This window comes from Polychytrium aggregatum (genome assembly GCF_025602895.1).
Source record: "Polychytrium aggregatum strain JEL109 chromosome Unknown BJ171scaffold_33, whole genome shotgun sequence".
Lineage (NCBI taxonomy): Eukaryota > Fungi > Chytridiomycota > Chytridiomycetes > Polychytriales > Polychytrium > Polychytrium aggregatum.
The window spans coordinates 334,252-358,670 of NW_026516235.1; the positions used below are offsets into that span (position 1 = coordinate 334,252).

Consider the following 24,419-nt stretch of genomic DNA (forward strand, 5'->3'; position numbering starts at 1 on the left):
GAACCCATCCGATGGCACAGTTCCATCTGGCCGAGTCGTCTCTCAAGGGCAATGGATGCCAACAAGACCATGACAAGGCTCTCGAACTGTCATGCTCTTGTGGATCGCGGAATCCCTCAAGCTCCTGTAGGGCTCGGTCGCTGGTACGAGAATGGCGAAGGAATCGACCGAGACTGGCTCTGCAAGCATTTCCAAAGCATATACCTCATCGAAGGATTTGGGACGGCTGTAGATCAAGCGCGGGCCTCAAGTTTCCTCCGGCAGCTGGCTCATGATGGCCACAGCGACAGCCGGCTCTGGTTGGGATGGTGCCACCGCTATCACTGGGGAGTGGTGACAGCCTGGCTGCACGCAAGCCGATGCTTCAGCAAGTCCGCCAACCAAGACTACCCGTACGGGCAGTTTATGGTGGGCTACAGCTACTTCAACCAAATAGGAGTCCCGAGGGACTACACCCGGGCAATCGAGTGGTACCGCAAATCCGCTGACCAGAATCTCGAGTGGTCCATCGAAGGCCTCAAGGAGCTTGGCCAGTGGCACTGAGATCCCTCCAGGTGTCGAAGCCAGTCGATGATGGGTGAATGTGTGTGTATTTGCGGAAATAACCAGTCATCGACTTTAAAGCGGAGGTGGACCGTTCATGTGCGCCGTTAGGGATACGGAGGAAGGAATACCAACAAAGGGAGAGAGAAAAAAGGAGACTTGAGTCAACACAGATAGACAAGCAGACATACTCAAAATTGCTTTCACAGTGGTTCATCACGAGCACTGGCGGCGCATGATCAACGAGAGCCGCAAGGAGATCAGTAAATATGCGTGTGGGATGGGGTTTCTGGAGGGAGGTGTGGGGGTGAGGTGTTAGGGAGAGAGTCTAGCATATGGATTAACAAAAAGAGGCCAGCGGCGCGAGACCATTGGAGATTGGCAGTTGCCGGAGATGGATGATAAATAGCGGAGAAGGATGTTTCTCATTGGAGTGCGAGGGATGGGCTGTTGTTCGTGCAGATAGGCGTGGCGAATCTAGAGCGCCAGTGGGTTCGGAAGCCTGGGATCACTTGACGTGTGTGGCCGACTCCAAGGAAGTGCGTCGATCGCCAACCTGGCTGATGGCCAGTTCAGGCGAGGAGAGCCGCGATTTGTCCTGAGAGCAGCACGACAGGACCTCGTGGCCCAGGTCCGACTCGTCGGGGGCATGACCAGCGTCCACGCTGCAGGTCTCCGCATCGAGATGATACCTCTGCTGCTCCTTGAGGACCTCGGAGCTGAAGAAAGGGTGGGAGAGGATCTCCTCGATCGTGCTGCGCTGCTCGGGGTCCAGCACCAAGATCTTCTTGATCATGTCGACAAACTCGAGAAACTCTTGACGAGACTCCTCGGGGCGGGATCGAGTCTTCTTTGACGGGTGGTGGCCCGTGTGCGTCGGGGCAGCTTCCATCACAATGTCCAGGAGCGTCGAAGAATCGTCGGGTGTGTCGCGGCTGGATTCGTCGGGAAAGTCTTTGAGGCGGAAATCACCTGTGGCTTCGTCTTGCTCGAAGATGGATAGGACACGCATGTTTGCGTTCTGGGGAATATCCTGGATTTGGTTGAGGAGGTTGGTGGGCACACAGGACAGGATCTGGCAGATTTTGAGCATCTGGTCGGACTCGTTGTCGCCGGCAAAGAGCGGGTTGCCGGTCAGCAGCTCGACCAGGATGCATGCGAACGACCACAGGTCGATGGATGTTGTTGGCGGATGGCCGATGAGGATCTCGGGCGATCGGTAGTATCGCGACTGGAGATAGGTTGGAACCTGCGTGTGAGGGACTCAGCTTTAGTAATCGGAGCCATGGGCAGAGGGTATTGGCGAGACGAGTATGCAGGCTCCAGGTCCTACCTCCTGACGCTCAAAGCATGAGCTGCCAAAGTCGATGACCTTGACCCGGATTTTTTGTGCCGAAACATCAGACTCGCACGACTGCAGCAAGATGTTCTCGGGTTTGAGATCGCAGTGGACAATGCCAACGGACTTGAGCAGAACCAGGGCAGAAAGGATCTGGTAGCCGACGGCCCGCACCGTTGACAGCGGCAGACCTTTGAAGTTTCGTCCCATGATGACCTCGTACAAGGTCTTGGACAAGAGCTCGTAAACGATGCAGAGATGGCCCTTGTAGATGAAGTAGTTCTTCATGCGCACTGGATGACACCACGGGAGACAGGGCGTGAGACGAAGAGATGCAAAATTTCGATCCAGAGCGACCACGGCAACGGCAGCAGCAGCGACGGTAGTGGTGACAGCAGCACCAGTCGTGGTGACAGCAGCACCAGTCGTGATGGAAGCAGCTCCTGGCTGACCAACTTACCGATGTTGTAGTCTCGGTCGCCCTGCACGGCGTTCAGATACGACAGGATGCCGACTTCGATGACGCCCTGATCAAAGTATACCTCTTCGTTCTTGATGATCTTGACGGCAACGTGCTCGCCGGAACTGGTTTGCTCGTCGACAGCCTCCATGACATCGCCAAAGGAGCCCGAGCCGATCTTCTGGACGACTCGATAGCGGCCGGCAAGGAGCTCGTCGGGTTGCTGGATGTCTTCAGCATTCATCGAGGGCGCGGGCCACTTGGAACGAAGAGAGATCTCAAGCTGTTCGAACGAGAGCTCCTGAAGACGAGAGAGGTCGGATGAGATACGGGTTAAAAGGATGCAAATATGAGGAAATGCGAGCGTATGAGGAGAGGTGAGCGCCGGAACCAAGGGAGAGAAGGGACCAGCCAAGACCTCTGCCCGCACGAACGGTCGAGGGAAGAAGAGCAAGAAGATATGGAGCCCCCCCCCCAGAGCACCCAGACGGGTTCATGGCCGCGCGGGCTTCTGCCGGCACGCTGGAAAGATGTGGTTCTGAGCGGCGGCAAAGTGTACAGGCGGCGTCAGGGCCGTCCGAAACACCGACACGGCTTTGTGCTGGGGGCTCAGCCCAACGCAACGGGGAGAGTTGCGATGGGGGGCATCTCGTAGCCGGCAAGAGCGGCAGCCACAGTGCCCAAGGGGATCGTGCTGCCGAAGCGCCGACCATGGAGTTCAGCAACAGCATGGAACTCGCTGTGGGCCTCGATGATGGTCTCTGCACATCGACAGCCGGTGTCTGGGCCGCTGGACTATGGTCTCTCGTCCGCACGACCAGCTGCGGCGACGAAAGAGGGCAGTTGTGGTGGAGGAATGGAATCCAGGGGATGAACAGATGGTGGGGAGGAAACTGACGGCGAGCCGGGATGTGATGGGAATGGGTGGGGAACGGAGGAAACGGCCGATAGCAGGTGGGGGTAGAATCAATACTAACAGCGAGGCCCGCGGGTCCGATCGAGCACGAGCCCGTCGTCTCCACAGCGGGGCAGGAGTCCTGAGATGTCGACGACAGCGACGAGTCTAGCGAGTCCAGCGAGGCCGACGACGATAGCGCCGGGCCGCGGTAGTCAGTTCTTTGGGAGTACGACATGATGGCGAACGATCCTGTTGGCTTGTGGCGGCGATGGAATATGGAAGAAGGTGTGCAGTGATGCGGGGCGATGGGAGGAAGAAGAATGCAATGGGCTGCTGCTGCTGCTGGTGCAGTTGCTGATGATGTTGCTGACGATGTTGCTGATGATGTTGCTGTTGTTGTCGGTGTTGCTCAAGGGCTCAATGATCCGATGGTGGAAGCGAACAAGATGAGGGAAATAGACAGGCTGGGAGCGAGCGGGGCGGTCCAATGGACATCAATCTGGCGGCGCGAGCCGAGGCGGCCTGACCCGAGCAGTTATGGCGAGCGCTGTGTTTGGACCCGTGATGCAGAAGCCGTCGATGCAGCGAGCAGCAGCGGACAGCAAGAAAGAGAATGGAGGTTCTCGAAACGGAGGCAATGTGGGAGATTGGCGGAGGATTGAGGCAGCGGATAGGCGATGGACAGACAGCACGAGCAAACAAGTAAGTCGATGGGAAGCGAGGCAAGTTTAAAGGAAACGAGGCAAGTTTTAAAGGAAACGAGGCAGGTTTAAAGGAAACGATGGAAAAGCAGAGCGGTGCGATCGGCGGAGACCAAAGACCGTCACGGCGCGAAAGTTCGGAACACGGCGGAGGCGATTGCGCGACTGCACTGTCGCAGTGGCATTGTGCTGCGCCGTGTCTGCGTGTCTGCGTGCGTGTCCGTGCGCGTGTCTGCACTTTCAGGCTGTCCTTGTCCATTCTCGCCGCTGTACAGTTGGATCGGCGCCCGCAGTCGCCCGGCGCCACTGAATATGCAACCAATGCGCGCCCGTGTCGCCACGGACCCCTTGCTGCACCCACTGCTGCGCACGCTGCCGGAACAGCCCCCGGAACAGCCCTCCGGCAGCCGCCTGTGTGTGTGTGGCGCGTCCCGTCCCGCCACATTCGATCCGCTGCATCGCCACATATCGCGCCAATCCGCCGGTCACATGCACGCTCTCGATTCATGTCCGGTTGATGCTCCGCTGATGCTCCGTTGATGCTCCGTTGATGTCCAGTTGACATTCAATTGATGTCCAGTTGATATTCAATTCGTGTCCCGTTTGCACAATTGATCGATGTACAGCCAAGCCTCGTCCTCGGCCCGTGCCCCGATAGCGGCTCCGTGCTGTCTTGCCTCCTTCCATGGGAATCCAAACAGCCCGTCCCAATCCGTTGGCCGCTCTCTCAAACAGTTTGTTCCTCGTCCCCCCACCACCACCATCCGCCGTCGCCCCTTTTCCCTGCCCTGACTCGGCTGTCCTCCTTCGATCCCGTCCGCATCCATCCGATCCATGATGGTCTTCTCTGTTCGTCTGTTCTGCTCGCTTGTGTGGCTGTCCTGCCTCTGCATCTACGGCGCTGCTGTTGTCTCCCCGGCGTCGTCGGGATTCGTCGCTTCTCGTGATGCCTTCCGGGTCGGCCCGCTTCCGTATGCCTCTGGCGAATCACCCATCGAAGGCTCCTTCGCAGGCCACATCCCCATCCGGTATGCTCGCATGTCCGTCGCTGCGATGGCAGGAAATGCCCAAACGCCCAGGCTTCCAACCCGCCGTTGCCTGCCGCCACTCGGCTATGCTCACCCACTCGCCATTCCACCTCGTCCAGCGAATGGAATGACGACCAGGGCCGCAACGGCTCCGCCCAGATGTTCTTCTGGTACTTCCCGGCCCAAGCGCCTCTGGTCTCGAATCCGCCCCTGGTCCTGTGGCTCCAAGGTGGCCCTGGCTCGTCCTCCATGATCGGTCTGTTCCATGAAAACGGCCCTCTGTTCATCGACAATGGCGAGCTCCGGCGCAACCCGTTCTCCTGGAACCAGCGACACTCGATGCTCTTCATCGACAACCCCGTCGGCACCGGATACAGTTTTGTCCACCCCCGCGATGACTCCAAGGTCCCTGTGATCTCGGCCGAGCAGCTTGCCTGGGACATTCTGCTCTCTGATCAGAGCAGCCAGGGCCATACCATCACCGCAGGTCGCCAGCCACCCGCCTACCAGCACGGATACACTCAGAACCAAGAGGCCATTTCCGCCGACCTTATCACCTGTCTGCTGGCGCTCTACTCCCATTTCCCCGAGCTCCGGGCCGCCCCGCTTTATCTGACGGGCGAGTCTTACGCCGGCAAGGTCATCCCTGCGCTTGGCATGGCCATCCACCACCACAACCATGCCGCAGCCCTTGCGCCCGAGCTGAGCATTCCTCTCGCCGGTGTTGCCATCGGAAACGGCCTTACCGACCCCGCCACCCAGATTCTGGCCTATGCACCTCAGAGCCTGGCCCTGGGCCTGGTCTCCCGATCGCAAGCAAAGGACATTCACGACATTGCCCGGCTGTGTGTTGCGCACATCCACCGCGGCGAGTTCACAGCCGCTACCCTGGTCCGCAACCACCTGTTCGAATACCTCAACAACCACACCGGCCGCGTCAACTGGTATGACGTCCGCAAAGGCGGCATCCAGAACAACTGGAGCGATCTCGATGTCCTGCTCAACCAAGACTCGGTCCGCAAGAGTCTCAACACCCTTGCGTCCGCCAGCGGCGGCGTCTTCGACAAGGACCCGGCCGTCTACAATCATCTCGTCGCAGACATTTCCAGATCCGAGGCCAAGAGAGTCGAGGGCCTCCTGCAGCTCGGCTACAAGGTTCTGCTGTTCCACGGCCAGTTTGACCTGCGCGACGGCGTCATGGGCCAGACCGAGTGGATCGACGGCCTCGACTGGCATGGCCGCGACGAGTACGGCAAGGCCGAGAGAACCATTATGCACCTCGCCGGTGAGCTGGCGGGCTATGCCACCCGAGCCGCCAATCTGTGGAGAGTGGAAGTGCTGCAGGCAGGACACTTGGCTCCAATGGATCAAGGCAAGCGCCTCAAGGAGCTTATTGAGCTCTGGGTCGATGGCGAGCTCTGAATGGGGAGGGAGCCCATCCTGCTGAAGTGAATGATCGTGTTGGCGAGTTGGCGAGTTGGAAGTGTGATCATGTTGCATGGAGGAGCGATTCCATCCGAGTGTCTGAAAAAACATCGATCCATATCATCCAATCGTCGAGCCCATGGGCAGAGAGCATGCGCAGAGCCACTGGGACCTTGGGAGTGCCCGATCCCGTCAGTCATCCAACCCGTCCGGCAAACGAACCCGCCTCGATATCTCCCGGATCTCAGATATGAATTGGTCCGAGAGCTTGTCCTCCGTATCGTGGCCCGACACGATGAGCAGCAAGTCTTCGATCACAGCGTGGTTTCCAAGCACTGCATTTGAGGAGAGCACTCACTCTGTCAGCCGCTTTCTCCACCAAGGCGTGGCCGTCATTGCACCGATAACTCCCCGGATCCCAGGCTTTGGGCGGCGGGTTACATCACTTACGTTCGGTGTGGCTGCTGCAGTTGGGCCCGCCTCTGAAGCTGGTCACGCCGGTGTCGGTCCGGTCGAGGTGTTCTCGAGTAACGATCTTGGCACCGAACGGGTTGTAGCGTCGCCGCCGCCATCCCTCGGCACACATGTAGCCCAGGGAGATCAGCGGCACGGTCGAGTCGCTAACAGAACCGCATATGCAACAGCAAGTCGAGTTGCGAAGGGGGGGGGCAAACAGGGTCAACAACACGCTGCCGATTACCTCACCACCAGCCATCGACGCAAATCGAGTCTTCTGGAGGGTCCTAGCGGTCCCTATTCCATCACTCCCTCGCTCGAGTACGTACCCGTCGCTCAGCTGGACACCATTCTCGACCGAGCGCTCCTTGCTGTTGATCGTGACATCAATCGAATGTGCCCAGTCGCAGTCGACCGAGTACTCGGATCGGCACTTTGCAAGGGTCTCTGGATCCATGACATCCGCAAGCTTCTCGCGCTTGTAAAAGTACTTTCGCTCCGAGGCCAGTCCAACGCCATACATGCAGTAGAGCTTGAAGTTGTCGCCGAGGTTGGGCAGGGGAGTGAGCAAGGGGTTGGTCCAGAAGGATGGGTCGTCGTGAGCAGCAAGCAGATCCTCCCTCGAGGATGCCACGCGGCTCAAGTTGTTGTAAGTCTTGAACCAGCGATCGGTAATGGCATCGGCAGCCAGGCTGACGACGAGATCGATGGCTTCGGTAATGGTCTGGTTGGATATGTTCTGTGGGCTTGTATAGTCGACCATAGTCGAGAACGAGTTGGTTGGGATGCCGTTGCTGCTCGTGGGGCCTGACAACGGTTCAGAAGCTGGCACGGGGCTGCTCTGGGGCTCGTCCGGTGCCGGCTCGCCAGAATGGCCCCAGATGATCTCGCCGCCTTTGGGCAGCATCGACGGGAGACCCGTCCAGGTGCGGAAGAGGGCAGCCCGGTCCCGTTTCGAAAATAGCCGCTCGGCGATGGATGCACCGACAAAGTTCAGCTGGACAGTGTCGCGCATCTCGCCCGAGATCAGCGACGAAACGGCCTTGGGGACGCCGAGCATGGGGCCGGCAAGGTTGACCCAGGAGTGAATGTTGTCCTGGAGCCAGGTATCGCCGCCGTTCCCGCCGGCCGGACTCTGTACCCAGTGCAGAAAGTAAAAGAGCACCAGCGAGCCCATCGAGTGCGAGACCACGACGGCCTTTTCGCCGTGCGGATTGGTCTTGACAAGGAGCTCGATCGACGACTTGAGATACGTGAAGTAGTGGTCCCGCTTCTCCAGATCTGCGAATCCCAGGCGCCAGTCGTAGGATGCCAAGATCACTGCGAGACAGAGCAGCAGTCAGACTCAAGCTTTGCTTTGGCAAATGCACACACCGACAAAGCAGCTGTGCGCCCAGGTGGAGGTTACTGACTCTGATTATTGTCGTAGCCGAGTGCTGCCAAGTTGGCAATGATTCGAGCAAAGACCCAGTAGCTGGTCGCCGGTGAATGGAGAGTGAGTGGCAGGCCGAGCCGAGCGATAGTCTAACGTTGCAGTGAAGCACTCTCATGCGCACACCAAGGCCCGGAGGATCCGCCCACCATCACGACATAGAACTGAACCAACACTATCGATTGAGCATCGCAGCTTTGGAGCCACGTGTCTCCACACAGCGACACACTTTTGCTGCACTGCTCCTTACCCTGGGAACAAGTAGTCTGCTGCATCCAGGCCCTGAGCAGCCCGCAGTCGGAACCCAGGCGGATCCATGCCCGTCTTCTCGTCGAGCTTCATATGGCTTATCCAGCAATCTTTGTCGAGCAGCAGGGCCTGAAATTGATTCATGGTGCCCCAGAGACGCTTGCGAAAGTATTTCTGGCCACAGGGTATCTCCCTGTTATGACTGCCGTTGCTATTGCCGTTGCCGTTGCCGTTGCTGTTATTGTGGTGCTGGTGGTGGTGGCCAGCGTCCGCTTGGTCGTAGGATGCGGGCGGAGGGTTCCAAGCCTCAAGTCCAGTCGAGACGATCCCAGGAACGAGGACCACCGGATGCTGCAGCAGAGAGCGGCAAGTAAGATCTCGGCATTACCCCACACAACGAGCCGGAGTCAAGCGGGGGTGGGGGCGGATCCACAGAGCGATTAGCACCGAGCGGAAATGGGAGCAGCGTACAGGTGGTAAGAGGTGAAATCGCTGAGGCAAGCACTTGCCTTGGCATGCAGGCCCTGGTCAGCGAGTTTCAGGCCGGGCATGAACTCTTCGTTTTCGGGAACCACGGACGAGAACAGCGAAAAGCTGACGATGGCCTCGGTGAGGTTGCCCAGGACCTCGGCTGGGTTCATGCGGGCGGACGAGTTGACCAGGAGGTTGGAGATGTCGACATCGCCCAGGATGGTCAGGAGGTAGTCCCCGAGGCCGGTGGTGTTCTGGGCCCGCTCGGGCAGCGCGAACTCGATCGGGGTGTATCGAACCCCAAGGAAGGTGGTCAGAGCGAGGCCAAAGAAAATGCCGACGACAAAGAAAAGCCGCCGCTGGGTCGGATATGCAAGATTTGTCTCGGAAGCCTCGGCGTGGCTGCGGCTGCCGCCGATGCCAAGCAGCCGGCGATGCAGGCTATGCGTGCGGGTCGGTGACGTGCGGGTCGGTGACGTGCGGGTCGGTGACGAGCGGGCAAAGGCCGAGAAGACCGAGACATATCTTCGACGCACCGGCGACCGGTACCGCGGGGCGGCCCTCGAGGTGGAGCTAAGGTCATCCGAGTTGCCGTCTGTATGGGCGACAGACGACTCAGAGGAGCCCTGGGCCGAGGTGTGGATGGGCTGGGCCGGATGTGCTGGTTGATCTGGGTCGCTGTCACAGGAACCCCGGCGCTTCCGCAGCCGCGACGAGCCGGTGTCCATCGATGCGGTTCTGTTGGGAATAGATACCCTGGGCGTCCTGGATGGCGGGGCGCTGTGGCCTGCAGACGTACTTGATATCGATAGGACGGCCCCGAGGGTGCGCCGGTGCTCTGGAGGAGTCTCGGGGCGATAGCGCAATCGAGGAAGCCTTCCACGCACCGTCGACACGAACATCGACGCAAGAGAATCGGAGAACTGATCGCAGCCAAACCCCGCATGCGCAGCCACAGCCACAGCCACATTTGGCCCGCCCCTTGACAGCATATCAGCAGCTTTCGCCTGATCTCGTTTTTCGGGAATCTCGAGAGAGCCAGAAGCGGACAGTAAAGCACACACCTTCCAACGACCCCCCTCCCCGCTAGAAGGGACTGGTCATAGACCAACTGTCCCCTCAACCCGACGGAGCCATGCCAGCTGTAGATCCACCAGTGGCATCCTCCTCCAGGAACGACGCACCGCCCACGGAACGTCCAACCACCCTCCCCAAAGGCCTCAAGGGTCTGAAGCTAGAACCACTCCAGGAAGCGCATGCCTTGAGCGAGGCCTCGAGCAAACAGGAACCAGAGCCGTCCTCATCGATCGCCTCAGGCAGTGGTGGCAACACATCCAGGCTGGTCAAGACCCCACGTCTGACGCAGACGGCTCGGACGAGGAGGCCGAGGACCCAAGATCTCCCACCCCAACCCCCAACAGACCCAGAGGTGAGGAGCAGCCCCCTCACCTCCCTCTCCAAGGCCCCAGCGAAGAAACGACCACCGAGCAAGCAGCTGGACTGGGTCTCCACAGCCTCCCTCCTGCGCAGGACACCCAAGACGCAGAAGCACCCGCAGCGACCAGCGGCAACCCAGGCCGCCAAGCAAGAACGGCCCGGGCTTCCGGCAAGAGGGGAAAAGCCTCAACCCATCCCTCCTTTGAAGACCGATGGAGAACCGCAGGCGACGACCTTCAGAAGCGTAAACAGGCCGCCCAGTATGTTCAGACCAAGGACGTCACCCCGGCCATCTGAAAGGCTGTCTTTGAAACCTGCCAGAAGACGGTATCCTGCCCCAAATGCAAGACCCCGCCCAAGGAAGAGTGGGAGCTGGATTGCCAAGGCTTCCACTTCGTATGCACACAGCCGCATTGCGGCGAAGCAATAGCAGCTATGAGCTTCTGGGCCAAAATGACCAGAAACGAAAAGTCGGCAGAAGACTTCGTGAAGGCCCACACCGCCAAGGAGCGACGAGATTTTGCACGAGCGGCTGGGCTGATCAACCCAGTACAGGCCAAACCCACCGAGGAACAGAAGCAGCCCACCCAGGAGATAGAATCCGCCGCCAAACCGCAGGAACAGCCCCAGCAACAGCCCAACGCACCGTCGGAACGAACGGCTGTCGGCAAGACACCCACCCTGCCCGAGGAGAGCCCCCTCTCCCTCAGACAGATCCTCGGCCAGCTGAACGTCCTCCGCGAGAAGGTCATCGACCTCATCACGGACGACAAAGCGAGGGAGGGTATGAATGAGAAGGCGACCTCGGTCCTCAACCTCGTCGCCCGAGAGACGAAGAGCCTCACCGACGGAGTCAAAACCCTGATGGCTCGCGAGAGGACCGAAAAGGCGGCAGCCTCCAGCAACAAAGTAACCCCAGCCCAGACAGCCAGAGGTGCATCAGAGGGCAAGATGTCCTACGCAATGGCCGCACGGAGCCAGAAACAGGCCCAGAAAGAGACCCAGAAGGAAGCCAGAGCGAAGAGCGCCTTCATCGATCGCCAACCTGAGCAAGAACAACCCAGACTGTGGCTTGCCTCGATCGCGGCCAAGCCGGACCCCAAGAAGATCAAGATGGTGAGCGGCCTGGTCGAGCGAAGACCTCACCAACCCCCACCTCAAGAAGAAGCTGACAAACGCCAAGTTTGTGTACTTCAAGGGAATCGAGCCCAACTCCCTGACAACCATACGCAAGGCACTCAGGAAAGGCGGCATCGACGATCGCAAAATGGCCGATATTCACTTCGGCGAAAACCGCATCATGGAGATCCTTCTCTGGGACAAGAAGGACGAGGCGGAGATCGCCAAGAAGATGGCTGGACGTCCGCTCAAGTGCGTCCAGCTTCACCAGTACGAGCCGGCACAGCCTGGCCCCAGCAGGAAGACCGCGGAGGAGAAGAAGGCCCACCTCCAAAGATTCCTCAAGCGATCGGCTATCCAAGCGGCACGAGCCAGAGACTCGGCGGCCGCCCGAATGGTCCAGATGAGGGTACCGAGGGTACACCGGCTGGAGTTCGACAGGCTCGTTGGAGAAGTCCTCAGGGGAAAGCCGATCTCCTGGGAACTGGTTAACGTTGAACCCCAGGAGCCCCAACCCACACCCCCCATCCAGGAACAGCCCATTGACCTGGATGCTGCAGTGGAGCGAGCACCGGGGGCCAGCCGTCAGGCAAACCCCAGTGAACTGGAGAAGTTTGTGCCGGACTCCTAACCAAACCATGAAGGAGTGGCAGGGGACCCCGTCCTCAGAGGAGCCATCGTCGGTTCCCAATGAATGGTTCCGACGCAGCAGAAGGAGTGAGCGAACTGGCCACGCTCACAGTAGCATCCTTCAACATCGATGGCCTAATCAAGAAACAGTACCTCATCGAAGAAGCCATGCAAGACCTAAGCATCGACTTCATCGCTATCCAGGAAACCAAGCTGCAACCTGTCAGCCAAAACCCACTGGAGCGAATCACATGCCACGAGTCGAGACGAACCGACCGACACGGAGGCGGCATCGCACTCGTGTTCAACAGTGCAACGATCGACGAGGATCACCTCAACGCTGTCGAGACGGATGAAAACGGGCTCTACACCTGGACGAGGTACAAGGCGAATGTCTACATTGGTAACTTCTACATACCGCATTCTGCAATGGTTCAGGAGTTCACCACCGCAGTAAAGTCAATCGAGAGATACGCACGGAAGCCACATGCCCAAGTCATCGTGATGGGAGACTTCAACCTTGCCATCAGCGTGGTGACCGGCAACCACCGCACCGACCCAGGAAAGGAAGATGCGCTCCTGAGGACGCTCGAGCAAGCCAACATGCGGATAGTTCCACCGGTCGAAGCCCCCTTCCACACCAGGATCCGCGGAGGACACAAGTCGCTCATTGACTATATCTTCACGTCGAGAGCACAGGCCAACAACAACCCGGCGCTCTATGTGGATAAATACGGTGTGTACGAGGGATCGGACCACAGAATTATCTGGACGACCCTACCCCTCCAAGGCGGCGCCTACCCCAAAGAAGCCGCACCCCAGTGGAGACTGAGGAAGCTCGAAGACCCAGCGACCAGGGCTGAATACCAAGCGGCTTTCGACCAGGCCCGACACCCCACAACACAAGAGATTGGGGCAGCCCTGGCGCCGATCTTGGTTGGCTCGCAAGTCCCAATCAGCGAGACAGAGGCCCAAGAGGCAATCGACAAAGCCTGGGGCATATTTACCTCGACGATATACACCATCGCCGACACCGTCATCGGCAGATCGGCCCCAAAGAGGATCTGGAAGTCGCCCACACTCATCAAGAGCCTGAACGCACTCGACAAGAGACGCCGGTGGTTATGCAGACGACTGAAACGCCGATGGCTCACGGAGCTGGAGGAACACACCACCAGAATCGAACTGCACGAGGTCCGAAGAGAGATCCGCCAGAAGACCCGCAGCTGCAAACGCGAAAGCTGGAGCCTGTTCATGAAGGAGATCAATCACATGAACAGTTCGGAGATGTCAAAGGCCATCAGTGCCCGACAGACCCGGCAGGAGAGGCGAGGCGCCCACAAGTTCGACAACTCCGACGAGGCCCTCGAGCAGCTGGTAACTCACTTTGGCAAGGTGTCGGCAGCCACGAACGACACCGACGAGGAATACGACCGCACCTCGGCGCCAGCACCCCAAAGCCAAGTACGGAGACACTTGCCGGACATCAGTTACTTTGCCGCCATCAACACCAAGACCATCAAGGACGCCATCAAAGCAGCCCCGCGACGGAAGGCATCGGGTTCCGATAGGATCAAGAGCGAGTTGCTTCACCCAGTAGCGACGGTAGTCGCGGAGTGGCTCTGCGACATCAGCCGAGCCGCAATCAAGGCCTCGATCATCCCCACCGAATGGAGCACCGTCCTGATCCACCCGGTATACAAGAACAAGGGATCACAGCTAGACCCAGCGATGTACCGGCCGATAGGCCTCACGCAGGTGTGCCGCAAAATCCTCGAGCGGGCACTGTTACCATACCTGACGGACGCCTTCAGACCGATGGGTATTGCACAAGGCGGTTTCCGATCCAAGCGCGGAACCCTGGACCAGATCTATGCACTGGACTGCCTGATCAAGGACCGCAAAGTGGCCGGAGAAGAATACGCCCTCGTCTTCCTGGACATCAAGGCTGCCTACGACAGTGTATGGCGAGAGAAGATGTGGGCCAAGATCGAGGGACGCATGGAAGCCACAAACCTGATTGAGTTCCTGAAGGTCATGTTTGACCGGGTGCACATTCAAGTGGCCAGCAAAGGCCGCCGCTCCAACCCCGTGTGGCTGCAGAAGGGGCTGATCCAAGGATCGGTCCTGAGCCCTCTGCTCCTCAGCGCCTTCATTGACGACCTCCCGAAACTCCTGAGGAGGGAGGGAGGAACGACCCTGACGACCACCCGCGGCATCAACATCCAGATCAACTCGCTGTGGTTTGCCGACGACGGCGCACTGATCTGCAGACCCGGACAAGCACAGAGACTGCTCGACATCTGCGAGCAGCACAGTATTGACAACAGATACAAGTTCTCGCCGCCCAAATGCGAAGTGATCTTCTCCGAGGGCAATCCTGAACGAGCAACCGGCCTCCGACTCTATGGCCAGCCATTGCCCATGGCAAAGGAGTTCAAGTACCTCGGAGCCACCTTCGACGTCAACGGCCTCCAGATGGACCGACAGATCCAGAGGATGACGGCGACGGCCCAAGTAGTGGCCCAACGGATCGCAAAGCAAGGATACACCCTCGGCAACATGACCGCCAGATCGCTGGTGCGGGTCTACAAGACCTTTGTCCGACCGACGATGGAGTATGCCCTGTCCCTCGATCGGCTCGAAGCCAAACAAGCCAAGACGCTCAACCGAACCCAGATGCACTGCCTCACGGCGCTGTTCAAAGTGGTCCGAAACACATCGTGGGGAGCCATGCACATCAACTGCGGGCTCATATCAATGTCGGGCCGCCTCAAACAGCTGGCGATCCAATACCGGGCTGTCTGGGAGGACCGGAAAGACCAAGACGACAAGATGGTCTCGCTGGTGCTCCGATTCACCCGCGCGGACCCAGAACGCAAGTCCATATTCCTGGGAGCAACCATCTACGAGGACGACTACTGGAAGCGCCTCGAACAAGTCAAGACCCGGCGTCCCCTGGGAACAATGGGGTGGCTCTTTGCAGAAGGAACGGTTCAAGAACCCGGCCCAGCTCTGAAAATGGTGATGCACCTCGAAGACGCCCGCAGTTTCGACCGGAAGAAGGAGCTGACGGCGGCCTGCTCGCCTCTGACGACCATGTCGGGCCTGTGGGCTGCCAAGAAATCCAAAATGGACCGATGGCTGCACTGCATCGCGGCCCGATGGAGACTCGGAAGCTTCCCTGGCCATCCGAAAGGCGGGAGGAGGCACTGCAAGCAGTGCACGACAGACCCAAATGACCCGGTGATCCTCGACAGAACACATGCTCAGGAATGTGCGGACCCAAACGGGAGCCTCCACGAGGTGGTCCAAGAATACAAAGCCCGACACCCAGAGTGGGAGGAACCGACCCACGACAGCGTGGGGCCGATAGACAAGATCCTCGACCTCCTCAGCCATGTTGGATACGACAGAAGTGAGAGGATGGCGCGCTTCGTGAGAATTGACCCAGAGGTAGAAGCCCTGTGGGGTACGATCTCACAAATCTTCGTGAAGCTGACAAAAGACCTGGCTGGGTGGGCAGCACCTATCCATAGAAGATAGCCCAGGGGAGGAGGCGTATAGCCACCTTCCAGAACGACACTTTGCCGAGTATCAGTGATGCTGAGGGCAGGCACACAAATAAAAGTGCGCTATTGAAACAAAAAAAAAAAAATTTGGCCCGCCCTTGCTTCTCCTCCCCGCTCAATCGAGAGGCATTCGTTCCCACGCAAGCGATGACGGCGGCATGCGTGCTGTATTTCGGAGAGGCAGAGGCAGCAGTGCGGAATCAACAGCGACACACAGAGGGCAAGCAAGGCAGATGGACAGAGTCAAGGGCAGGTGCGAGCTCGAAGGAGCAGAAAACAAAGCGCCGCAGACACACCCGACCGAGCCAGAAGGTCGGGGTTCAAGAGAGGGAAAGTTCCGGACGCCGGCGTCAGCATCAATAGGGTGGAGAGGGAGCAGACAAGTGAACGATGTGGCTAAAGCCAAGAGCAGAGCAGAGCAGCTTGAAAGGACCAAGTCGGATCGGGTCGAGACGGGATTGTTGGGTCGAGATCGGGTCGCCGGGTCGATATGCCAGGACGACCCTGGTCCTGGGGGCACGCTACTTGGGAGTCTGTCTGGCCGAGCTTTGATGCCGCATGGGCGATGCTAGCGCGAGTAGGGATGGTATCCTCGCGGTCGAGAGTCGGGCCCTTGTCGCTGATCATCCATCCGGCGGCGACCAGCACGATCGGGGCCGCCTCCGGGCATGGCTCCAGACACAGCTCCAATGGCAGCATAGCCGTATGGCGCCGTGCCAGCAGCCACAGGAGAAACGATGGCGCTGCTGCCGAACGACATGCGGCCATATCCGTAGGCAGCCGCACCCGAATCAACGGCAGCGCCATAGGCGGCATATCCGGCGTAGGCTTCTGCCACGCTCCCGCTGCCGGCTTGGTACATGTCGCGGCCGCCGTAGCCGTAGCCTGAGCCGCCGTAGAAAGCAGCCGCAGCATCCATGCTGCCCTGGCGCCAGTAAGGGCTGCTCATGCCAGCAGCCGGTGCGGCAGAGTAGTCGTTGGCGTAGTTGACTGCGTATCCGTTCGCCATCGACTGGTTCCCGCCATAGCTGCCGCGATAGCCTGGTCCGCCATAGCCGCCGTAGCCACCGCCGTAACCCCGAGAGGAGCGACCAGAGAAGCGATCGGGGCCGCCGCGAGAATGCATGCCACCGCTGCTGCTGCCACTGCTCGTGTTGCCGCGGTTTCCCTTTGGCGTGGCTCGTCGGACTTCGATCTGGGTAATGGAGAGGAGCGGACAGGACACTGAGATGATAGCGCTGCAGCGACTGATCGATGCGGAATTGCAGGTCACGGCCAAGCTAAGGTCCTATTCTCATGCTGTGAGAGGGACAGGCGCTGTGGAAGGAATGCCCGTGGGTACCCATCCGGCACTGTGGACGAGCTTAGCAACACAGCGATGCGGCTCATTCCATTTCATACACTCTCTCTTGGGGCAGGAGTTCCGCGCTGTACGTACCATCCTATCTTGAAGCTTCATGTCCTTTTCTTGGAGACACTTCTCGGTGCTGGCCGCGTCTTCGAAAGTGACGAAGCCAAACCCACGCGATCGCTGGGTTTCGCGATCGCACATGATCATGGCCTCAGTGACGGGCCCGAACTGCTCGAAAAAGTGGCGGAATTCTTCCTGGCTGGTTTCGATAGACACGCCACCGACAAAGAGCTTGTTGGTCGGAGGATTGTGTGCTGACGAACCGCCTGAGCCCGAGCCTGAGCCGGGGCCAGGGCCAGGGCCAGAGCTACCTCTGTCGTCGGAACGGGGGACAGCACGCTTTGGATCGATCTATGGGAATCGCAGGCAAGCAGAGGCAAGCAGAGGCGAAGCCCCAAGTCAATTACAGGACGAGTACAAGAGTAGCTCACTTGATCGTTCGGTTGTATGCGGCGACTCATCACTACTCCGAATCACAGTTTGCCCATGCATCGGTCCAGCCGAGCTCGACAGTACGTTTGTGTGGAGCTCATCGTCTCCCCCCCCCGCCCAACAACCATCAGAAATAACAGGCCCCATGACTGCTGACTCCGGGTGGATCTTACCCGCTTTCCGTCGAGATGGTGGGTGGTGTTCAGTACCCTATCGACGACACCCGAGTCCTTGAAGGTCAGAAATGCAAATCCTCTGGAGGTGCCGGTGTGTGGGTCCTTCATGACAGCGCAGTCGTCGACCTCGCCAAACGCCTCAAAGTAGCTTCTCAGGGCCGCTGCACGTTGAAAATCGGCAGCAGTCAGGGTGAGAGCAGAGAGAAAGTCAGAGGGAACAAACGAGAGTGTCAGTCATCTGTCCAAGCTCGGATCAAGCCGACCAGCCAGCCAGCCACAGGGCGACCATGAGCCCCAACTCGGGAGATCGCATTTGATCGAGAACGAGGAGACGCAGCGGGCTGAGAGGGCCGAAAGTGACCGAGATGGTGTGTCGAGACTGATATCGCACGGGGAAGGCAGTTGGTGGGAAGGTGCGTCGAGATGAGTGTGGGCCAAGGCGAACAGCAGCAGATACACCGCCGCGGCAATCCCGCCACCGAAGGATGGACGCATCGTGAATGGACCCGAACCCGGGGATTCAGCCGCCATGAGATAGAGATGGAGGAGGCAGACCGTCAGTTCAAAGTGTCACTCCGCATCATCGACACAGCCAGGAGCGGCGCGAGCGGCTCAACAAGCGCTCATGGAAAGGGCTATTACAGGATGGAGGCTATCGTCGCATGTGCTGCTGCTGGTGTGGCGATGGCGGCTGTGTTGGTGGTTGTTTGTGATTTGTCTGCCTGCACTTCGGGGGTCGATCCTGATGAGATTGCTACGGGCTACCGGATCTACGCTATCGAGTCATGGATTGAAGCGTGAATATGGTTCAGAACGACAGCACCGAGAGTAAGGAGGAAGGAAAAAGAAAAAAGAAAGAGCACGATTTTATTAAGCCATTGCCGATGCGAAGAAGAGGCGCAGGAAGCAAGTGCGATGGTGGTGGCCGAGACAGCCGGACAAGAGCAGAGCACAGAGGGCAATGTGAAAGGACCTACAACTTATCTGGGCTCTACAATTCAGAACTATGGCTCCCCTAACGACTCGAGGGCTGGTTCTAACGTTGGCGGGGCTATCTGATGATGGGATCCTGGAGATCCCACTGCCTCGGATGGTGTCGGCGCAATCTGACACTGGGGCCGACTCTGGGATGGGGAAAGCGTCCTCCTTTGGCTCTGCGGCTCACAGCGCCGTGCGTCTCTCGTTTCGACTCGAGAACTGAAGAGGCTATTGTGGGGAGGGGAGAGGGGGGAGGGGGATGCGGATGCGAGGGGAGAGGCCTCATGTCTGTCCTGTCGCCAGCGGACCAGAAACTGGCTGCAAGCATGGGAAAAGGCATGCGGACGAGAGGTTCCAAGCAGCCAGGTGTTATCGGGGTTGCGGCATGAGTGCAAGCGGCAGTTAATTACCATCCGAGGTCTCCCAGTTGAGGCCGCCGACAAAGATTTTGCTGTTGGATCGCAGAGACAGGGCAAACGGTGTCGGATGGTCAGGCCATTAGGCACGCAAGAGCAGAGCCAGACAATCACGAACCAGCATTGAAAGCGCGAGATGCAGCGGCGGCGGCTTCCAGAGGCATGCCCCGAATCGGCCACAGAGCGCATGCCCTTCCACATGCAGAGCTGCATGGCGGAGGAGCACACAGAAGGCCGGCTCTGGCCATCGGAAGGTCGGCGTGGCGACAACCAGAGGCGGAGCGGACATGAAACAGGCCGAGCAAACAGGAGCCCGACAGAGCGGATATCTCACCCCGAAATATGCGTGGTTGGATCAAAGATGGACGGGGTCGTGGGCGAGTACGGAGCCTGGGCCGCCTCGGCGACCGAAGGCGACGTGGGCAACGGCGATGGCGATGCGGCATTGGCAGCCTTTGAGCGATAGAAGCCTGCGTCGTGATCCTCTTGGGGAAAGACGTAACCGGACGTGGCCATGGCAACGAGACGAAGGAGCCAAGAAGCAAGAGGGGGTGGGTGCGGAGAGCAACAGGAGCGACGGCAGGAAGAGACGGCCGGCAAGGGAAGCAGTTGCCCGCAACGACGGTTGATCGGAGCTATGGAGGAGGCACCAAGGTCGCAGGAAGCGGTGGAGGGGGCGGCAGACAGGACAGGAGGCGAGGGCGGGCGAGAGCGGGCGAGGACTTGCCTCGGCCCAGGCTGCCTTGGCGGCTGCGTTCGAAACGGCATCGGATGTGCATTCCGAAACGGTTCAGCAGCGGACAGGGCACCGGCCTCGGAGCGGCATCCGATACGACAGTCGATACGGGATTCGATACGACATCCGATACGGGATTCGATATACCTTGCGATATTGGCCGGGCTTCCCCGAGTTGCGCCAGAGATCCCACGAGCCCCAGCAATCGCTTTGAGATCGCATCGCCCCTCGACACCGTCCTGCCCTTGACTCCGTCTCGACCAAGGCAGCATGAGCACCACGCCGTCCCAGACCCACCCGGCCACATCGCCGATGACCGTATGCATTATTTCTGCCGCATCGCTACACAGCCGAATGGACTCGTCCGTGGATAGCCGTGTTTGACCCCGACATGCAATCTTATGCCGCTTGCCCTCTTTGCTCTCTGTCGTCGTCTGGGGAATGCTGCAAACATCGGGCTGGCTCTGCAGTCCCGACATGACGAAGCAAAGAAAGCCCTTGCAAGTGCAGCCGTAGAGGCATCGTCCGCCATGGCCAACTGTGTGAAGAGCGACTTTGCGTGTAAGAACAGCCTCGCAATGCCGATCGCTTGGGATATGGACAGCCCTTGGATGCACCATCGATTGGCCATTATCGTCTCCGAGCAGCCGCTGCCTCTGGTAACCATGATGCGACTTTTGGCTGGCCGTCCAGTGGCTGCAGGAGAGTTTCAGCAGCTGGAAACGATGAATCTTGCAATCCGAGAACGCTATTCGCAAATGTCGGAAGAATCGCACAACTTGATTCAGTCGATGGCTCAGCTGCAGGACGAATGTGGGTACACCGAGGATGGTCCGGGCACGAGGAGTCTTTGACCGAGTGGCCCGCTGCTGCTTGCATCGTTGCATGTCCTATTCCTGCCTGCATCATCGCATGTCCTGCGCCCTTCGAACTGGCGGCATCGTCATCGCTGACTCGGCTCTGCTGGGCAATAGACGGGCTGATCGAGCCGTACATCCACCAGATCTTTGAGGTGGAGCGGCAGATCACAGTCATCGAATCGGTGGCACTGGAACTTGACGATTACACCAAGCGGCTAGGTACGACGATGTTGCTGCAGTGATGTTGCTGTGATGTTGCTGTGATGTTGCTGTGGTGTTGCTGTGATGTTGCTGTGATGATGTTGCTGTGGTGTTGCTGTGGTGTTGCTGTGGTGTTGCTGTGCTGGACTAACACCGGGCCGGATTGCTGCATCAGAGGAATCGCTGAAGCGACGAGGAGCACTGTAATGCCGACTTGCGGACCATAGTGATCCTGGAATCGCAGCCGGATCTCTCGACGGACCATGTACTCGAATGTGATCGAGCCGCCAGTCCGCAACTAGTACAATGCAATTCTTTGAACGATGCTGCCGTGAGATTCATGAGCAGCACTGAGTCGCAGATGTGCTGATGGAACCGCCCGTGCGTCTCTGCTCGTCCCAGGCGATGGAAGGCTGGCATGCCGCAATGGGGAAAACACCGGCCGAACCTCTCGCCGCCAACCAGCCAGCTTTCAGGGGTCTGGCAGGATTGACCTGTATCCCGCCGCAGGTGGCACTTCAACTGCCACGAGAGGGCCACGGATGCACGCATGCACTTCCGTCTGCTCCGGCAAGCAGCCATGCGTGCAGGTCTCCAGCGGCAACGGCCGAGGACACACGGCCCTGGCAAAGGGGACAGCCCGCTCCCACGATGGAGGTTCATGACGAGACGCTGCACGTTGGAAGGGCGTGTCGCCAGGATAACGGCGACACCTATGCGAACGTTTCCGAGAACGGACAGGATGCCGCGGCGGGCCGACGCACGCAGAGCAAGAGGGAGGCAGAATGCGACGGCGGGGACCAGAAGCGCTGGAGCAAGGCCGGGGGGGCTCCAAAGTGGATTCCTCGCCTACAGCGGCGACGAGGACGTCTGTGCTGGGCTGCACAGCAGATGGACAGCCTCGACATTACCGAGCAGGCTGGTGCTGGCACCGCCAACCGAGTCGTTTGCTTGCCGGGTGAGGGTTTCCCCCATCACCAAATGGGTCTCGCCTGTGTCCGATCCGACCTGCCAAACGTGTGCTTCGTCCAGGGCCGCCCTGGCGGAAGCGCGGTGGTGGCGCGTGCGCAGGGGCGTGGGTGCGTGCGCGCCGCTGCACCAGGGAGGGCGAGGGGGCGTGCGACATGGCGGACATGCCTGGCCAATCGCGGCGACGGCATGAACCGAAATGGCAGTGACGGCGATGGCAACAGGTGTGTTGGCGAGATGGTCATTGCGACGACCACGGCGCTGACGATGGAGTTGAGCCGACGGCAGTTGAGATGGTGCCGACTCGCTGAGCAGAGTGGATTCGGCAGGACACGGATGGATGTGGAGATGTGGAGATGTGGAGATGTGGAGATGTGGAGATATGGAGATGGAGATATGGATGGGGATTGCCCCGCATCAAACACCAAACCCCAAAATCAAACATTAAACATTAAACATTAAACATTAAACTTCCACCACCTCCATCCCAACATCAAACATCCACCGCCGCCAACACCAACGCCAACACCAACGCCCAATCCACCAACGCCCAGCACACCGCCTGCCCCGCCACGCTGGAGGGCCGTCCCTTGCTCATGCTCTTGCGCACATGGGCCCTGTCTGCCACCAGCCCAAACACCCCCCCCCGTATTTGCTCCCTTCTCTCCAAACGCACACTTACTTCGAACACGGGCTCGTTCGCTCGTTCGTCCGTCCGTACACCTGCGGATGCGTTTGTTCACCCGCACACCCTTGCGATGCGTTTGTTCGCTCGCTTGCCCACACGCACACACACATGGTGACCCGCCACGCCAACCAGCGGGCCAACCCATCGACAAATGCCAGCACATTACGGTTTCCACGCGCTTGTTCTTTCGCAGGCGGAGGGTGCGGATTAACACTGCCGAGGGCACGGAGCATGCTGGTCGTCATTGCCCCCCCCCCACATCGGCGCTGCTCCTCTCCAGCCATAAATACCTCGCTCGTCGCCAGGGCTATTCGTCGTCGTCCATCGCACTCTGCCCATCGCCCTCATTTTTCTTCTCAGCTGCGTTTCGTTCCCTTCCGTTTCGTTTCGTTCCCTTCCGTTCTGTTGTTCGCTCTCACTCTCCAACCTGCATCTCACTCAGCACCGATCCCCACTCCCGCCTGCCCTTCCCGCATCACGCCAACACCAACGCCCACAACCTCGTTGATCTCGCTCCAGCCTCCATCTCTCCAAGCATCCCCCCCCACAACCCTTACTTCACACACAAAAAACAGTAATAATATGGAATCGCCTCTTACTGCGCCCTGTGTGCCGATCATGCACCCAACGGCCGCCAATCGGCAACACCCGCCTCGTCACTCGCGCAGACCCGAGCCAAAAAAGCTGGCCATGTTCATCAACTACTTGATCCACGTCATCCTTCGGCGCCTGCCCAGCAACATCAAGTCGATGCAAACTCTCTACGAGAGCAAGAGCTTTGAGCAATCCTCCGAGCTCATCTACCTGGTGCTGCAGGCGACCCAGAGCTTCATCCCGCTCTCGGTCGTCATCGTCGCGCTGATTTTTATTCGGGACATTGGCGTCTCCTCGCACCAGCTCTCGGGTGGCTCCGAGCCCCACCTGTTCCTGGTCTCGCTTATGGTCGCCCACAAGTTCATGGACGACCACACCGTCGTCCCGGTGACGTGGTCTCGCCTCTCGGGCCTGCCGCAGAAGCAGATCAACAAGCTCGAGCAGCAGTTCTGCATGGCCATGGACTACAACTTCAAGGTCGAGCCCGAGGTCTTCCGGCAATGGGCAGCCTACTTTCAAGGCCATTCAGCTTACTGGTCCTGAACGGGCTCGCCTTGCGCTTTGAATATCCCCCCGGATATCCCATGCATGGCCCCATGCATGCCCATCCCCGTCCCACTCCCACTCCCACTCCGCCGGGCTCTTGCCCTTCGCAGGTCTGCGTCCGGTTCATGCATCCATCCCACCACCCGTAATTATCGCACTCCTTTGCTTCCTTTTCTCTCTTTGCTTCTTGCACCTCCCGTTTGATTTTTCCAGCATTTTGATTTCATCGCACATGCATGTTTTTGGCACTCTTTCTCTCCGCAATCCAACCCCCCCATCCTCCTCTTCCTCCTCCTTCGCCATTCCCTCTTATCGCATCGCGCTGCACGCCCCGAGCTGCTTTGCCAAAGCAGTCAACTTTTGGCAGCGGCGTGAGGCCACCCAAGCGGGAGCCTCTGGCTAGGTCCCGCTTGGGGTGGGCCTATCGCTTCCTGCATCTTTGACCTCCTCAAACTCCAAGGGGCACTGGTGGCTCTACTTTGCTGAGGGGAACAGCTGTTATGTTTGAACTGACTAGCGGCCAGCTCCTCGAAAGCAACTCCTTTCTCTCTCCCCTTCTCAGAATAACCTATACCCACCTCTCTCTCTCTCCATTCACATCCATCGATACACTTGGCACTGCGTTTTTTCCTCCTTCCTTCTTTCCTTCCTT

The 24,419-nt window shown here is 59.0% G+C and overlaps 8 protein-coding genes across 8 annotated transcripts; 5 read left to right on the forward strand and 3 right to left on the reverse strand.

The window, feature by feature from the left end:
- Positions 1-69: 69 nt before the first annotated feature.
- BJ171DRAFT_426808 (uncharacterized protein) lies at positions 70-543 on the forward strand (the record flags this gene model as incomplete). The annotated part of the gene is made up of 1 exon (XM_053107781.1): positions 70-543. The coding sequence occupies one exon, from the start codon at positions 70-72 to the stop codon at positions 541-543; it is 474 nt and encodes a 157-aa protein (XP_052964310.1).
- Positions 544-797: 254 nt separating this feature from the next.
- BJ171DRAFT_187875 (kinase-like domain-containing protein) lies at positions 798-2,875 on the reverse strand. The gene is made up of 3 exons (XM_053106144.1): positions 2,343-2,875; positions 1,877-2,175; positions 798-1,792 (listed from the first exon to the last, which is right to left on the reverse strand). The coding sequence occupies exons 1-3, from the start codon at positions 2,584-2,586 to the stop codon at positions 1,052-1,054; spliced, it is 1,284 nt and encodes a 427-aa protein (XP_052964311.1). The 5' UTR covers positions 2,587-2,875; the 3' UTR covers positions 798-1,051.
- A 1,625-nt stretch (positions 2,876-4,500) lies between these two features.
- Positions 4,501-6,515, forward strand: BJ171DRAFT_187894 (Alpha/Beta hydrolase protein). Its single transcript, XM_053106147.1, has 2 exons — positions 4,501-4,969; positions 5,089-6,515. Exons 1-2 carry the CDS (start codon positions 4,776-4,778, stop codon positions 6,389-6,391), a joined length of 1,497 nt encoding a protein of 498 aa, XP_052964312.1. The 5' UTR covers positions 4,501-4,775; the 3' UTR covers positions 6,392-6,515.
- Positions 6,489-9,884, reverse strand: BJ171DRAFT_187890 (Lecithin:cholesterol acyltransferase-domain-containing protein). The gene is made up of 6 exons (XM_053106146.1): positions 9,041-9,884; positions 8,533-8,882; positions 8,263-8,324; positions 7,180-8,170; positions 6,845-7,014; positions 6,489-6,729 (listed from the first exon to the last, which is right to left on the reverse strand). Exons 1-6 carry the CDS (start codon positions 9,728-9,730, stop codon positions 6,587-6,589), a joined length of 2,406 nt encoding a protein of 801 aa, XP_052964313.1. The 5' UTR covers positions 9,731-9,884; the 3' UTR covers positions 6,489-6,586.
- Positions 9,885-11,054: 1,170 nt separating this feature from the next.
- Positions 11,055-12,050, forward strand: BJ171DRAFT_515240 (uncharacterized protein; the record flags this gene model as incomplete). The annotated part of the gene is made up of 1 exon (XM_053111921.1): positions 11,055-12,050. A coding segment is annotated over one exon (996 nt), but the record flags the coding sequence as incomplete, so codon positions are not given.
- Positions 12,051-15,908: 3,858 nt separating this feature from the next.
- BJ171DRAFT_515247 (uncharacterized protein) lies at positions 15,909-19,854 on the reverse strand. Its single transcript, XM_053111922.1, has 5 exons — positions 19,508-19,854; positions 19,168-19,208; positions 17,777-17,940; positions 17,199-17,522; positions 15,909-16,955 (listed from the first exon to the last, which is right to left on the reverse strand). The coding sequence occupies exons 1-5, from the start codon at positions 19,687-19,689 to the stop codon at positions 16,329-16,331; spliced, it is 1,338 nt and encodes a 445-aa protein (XP_052964315.1). The 5' UTR covers positions 19,690-19,854; the 3' UTR covers positions 15,909-16,328.
- Positions 19,855-19,872: 18 nt separating this feature from the next.
- On the forward strand, positions 19,873-21,305 carry BJ171DRAFT_601157 (biogenesis of lysosome-related organelles complex-1 subunit 2-domain-containing protein). The gene is made up of 5 exons (XM_053115070.1): positions 19,873-20,227; positions 20,380-20,470; positions 20,603-20,722; positions 20,884-20,988; positions 21,146-21,305. Exons 1-5 carry the CDS (start codon positions 20,180-20,182, stop codon positions 21,175-21,177), a joined length of 396 nt encoding a protein of 131 aa, XP_052964316.1. The 5' UTR covers positions 19,873-20,179; the 3' UTR covers positions 21,178-21,305.
- A 2,129-nt stretch (positions 21,306-23,434) lies between these two features.
- On the forward strand, positions 23,435-23,725 carry BJ171DRAFT_398801 (uncharacterized protein; the record flags this gene model as incomplete). The annotated part of the gene is made up of 1 exon (XM_053107197.1): positions 23,435-23,725. A coding segment is annotated over one exon (291 nt), but the record flags the coding sequence as incomplete, so codon positions are not given.
- Positions 23,726-24,419: the final 694 nt, after the last annotated feature.

What these genes read in the sequence shown, in the direction of transcription:
- BJ171DRAFT_187875 (XM_053106144.1), bottom strand. Translation starts at nt 2,586, where the DNA reads ATGAATGCTGAAGACATCCAGCAACCCGACGAGCTCCTTGCCGGCCGC. An exon ending in CGACCGAGACTACAACATCG is followed by an intron (nt 2,176 to 2,342) that starts GTAAGTTGGTCA and finishes GGTGTCATCCAG; the next exon opens with TGCGCATGAAGAACTACTTC. An exon ending in CATGCTTTGAGCGTCAGGAG is followed by an intron (nt 1,793 to 1,876) that starts GTAGGACCTGGA and finishes CCTCACACGCAG; the next exon opens with GTTCCAACCTATCTCCAGTC.
- BJ171DRAFT_187894 (XM_053106147.1), top strand. Translation starts at nt 4,776, where the DNA reads ATGATGGTCTTCTCTGTTCGTCTGTTCTGCTCGCTTGTGTGGCTGTCC. An exon ending in GCAGGCCACATCCCCATCCG is followed by an intron (nt 4,970 to 5,088) that starts GTATGCTCGCAT and finishes CACCTCGTCCAG; the next exon opens with CGAATGGAATGACGACCAGG.
- BJ171DRAFT_187890 (XM_053106146.1), bottom strand. Translation starts at nt 9,730, where the DNA reads ATGGACACCGGCTCGTCGCGGCTGCGGAAGCGCCGGGGTTCCTGTGAC. An exon ending in CGGCTACGACAATAATCAGA is followed by an intron (nt 8,171 to 8,262) that starts GTCAGTAACCTC and finishes TCTGTCTCGCAG; the next exon opens with TGATCTTGGCATCCTACGAC. An exon ending in GGTGTCCAGCTGAGCGACGG is followed by an intron (nt 7,015 to 7,179) that starts GTACGTACTCGA and finishes CGGTTCTGTTAG; the next exon opens with CGACTCGACCGTGCCGCTGA.
- BJ171DRAFT_515247 (XM_053111922.1), bottom strand. Translation starts at nt 19,689, where the DNA reads ATGGCCACGTCCGGTTACGTCTTTCCCCAAGAGGATCACGACGCAGGC. An exon ending in CCAACCACGCATATTTCGGG is followed by an intron (nt 19,209 to 19,507) that starts GTGAGATATCCG and finishes GCGATCCAACAG; the next exon opens with CAAAATCTTTGTCGGCGGCC. An exon ending in ACCATCTCGACGGAAAGCGG is followed by an intron (nt 17,523 to 17,776) that starts GTAAGATCCACC and finishes CGATTCCCATAG; the next exon opens with ATCGATCCAAAGCGTGCTGT.
- BJ171DRAFT_601157 (XM_053115070.1), top strand. Translation starts at nt 20,180, where the DNA reads ATGAGCACCACGCCGTCCCAGACCCACCCGGCCACATCGCCGATGACC. An exon ending in TGTGAAGAGCGACTTTGCGT is followed by an intron (nt 20,471 to 20,602) that starts GTAAGAACAGCC and finishes CTGGCCGTCCAG; the next exon opens with TGGCTGCAGGAGAGTTTCAG. An exon ending in CGATTACACCAAGCGGCTAG is followed by an intron (nt 20,989 to 21,145) that starts GTACGACGATGT and finishes TTGCTGCATCAG; the next exon opens with AGGAATCGCTGAAGCGACGA.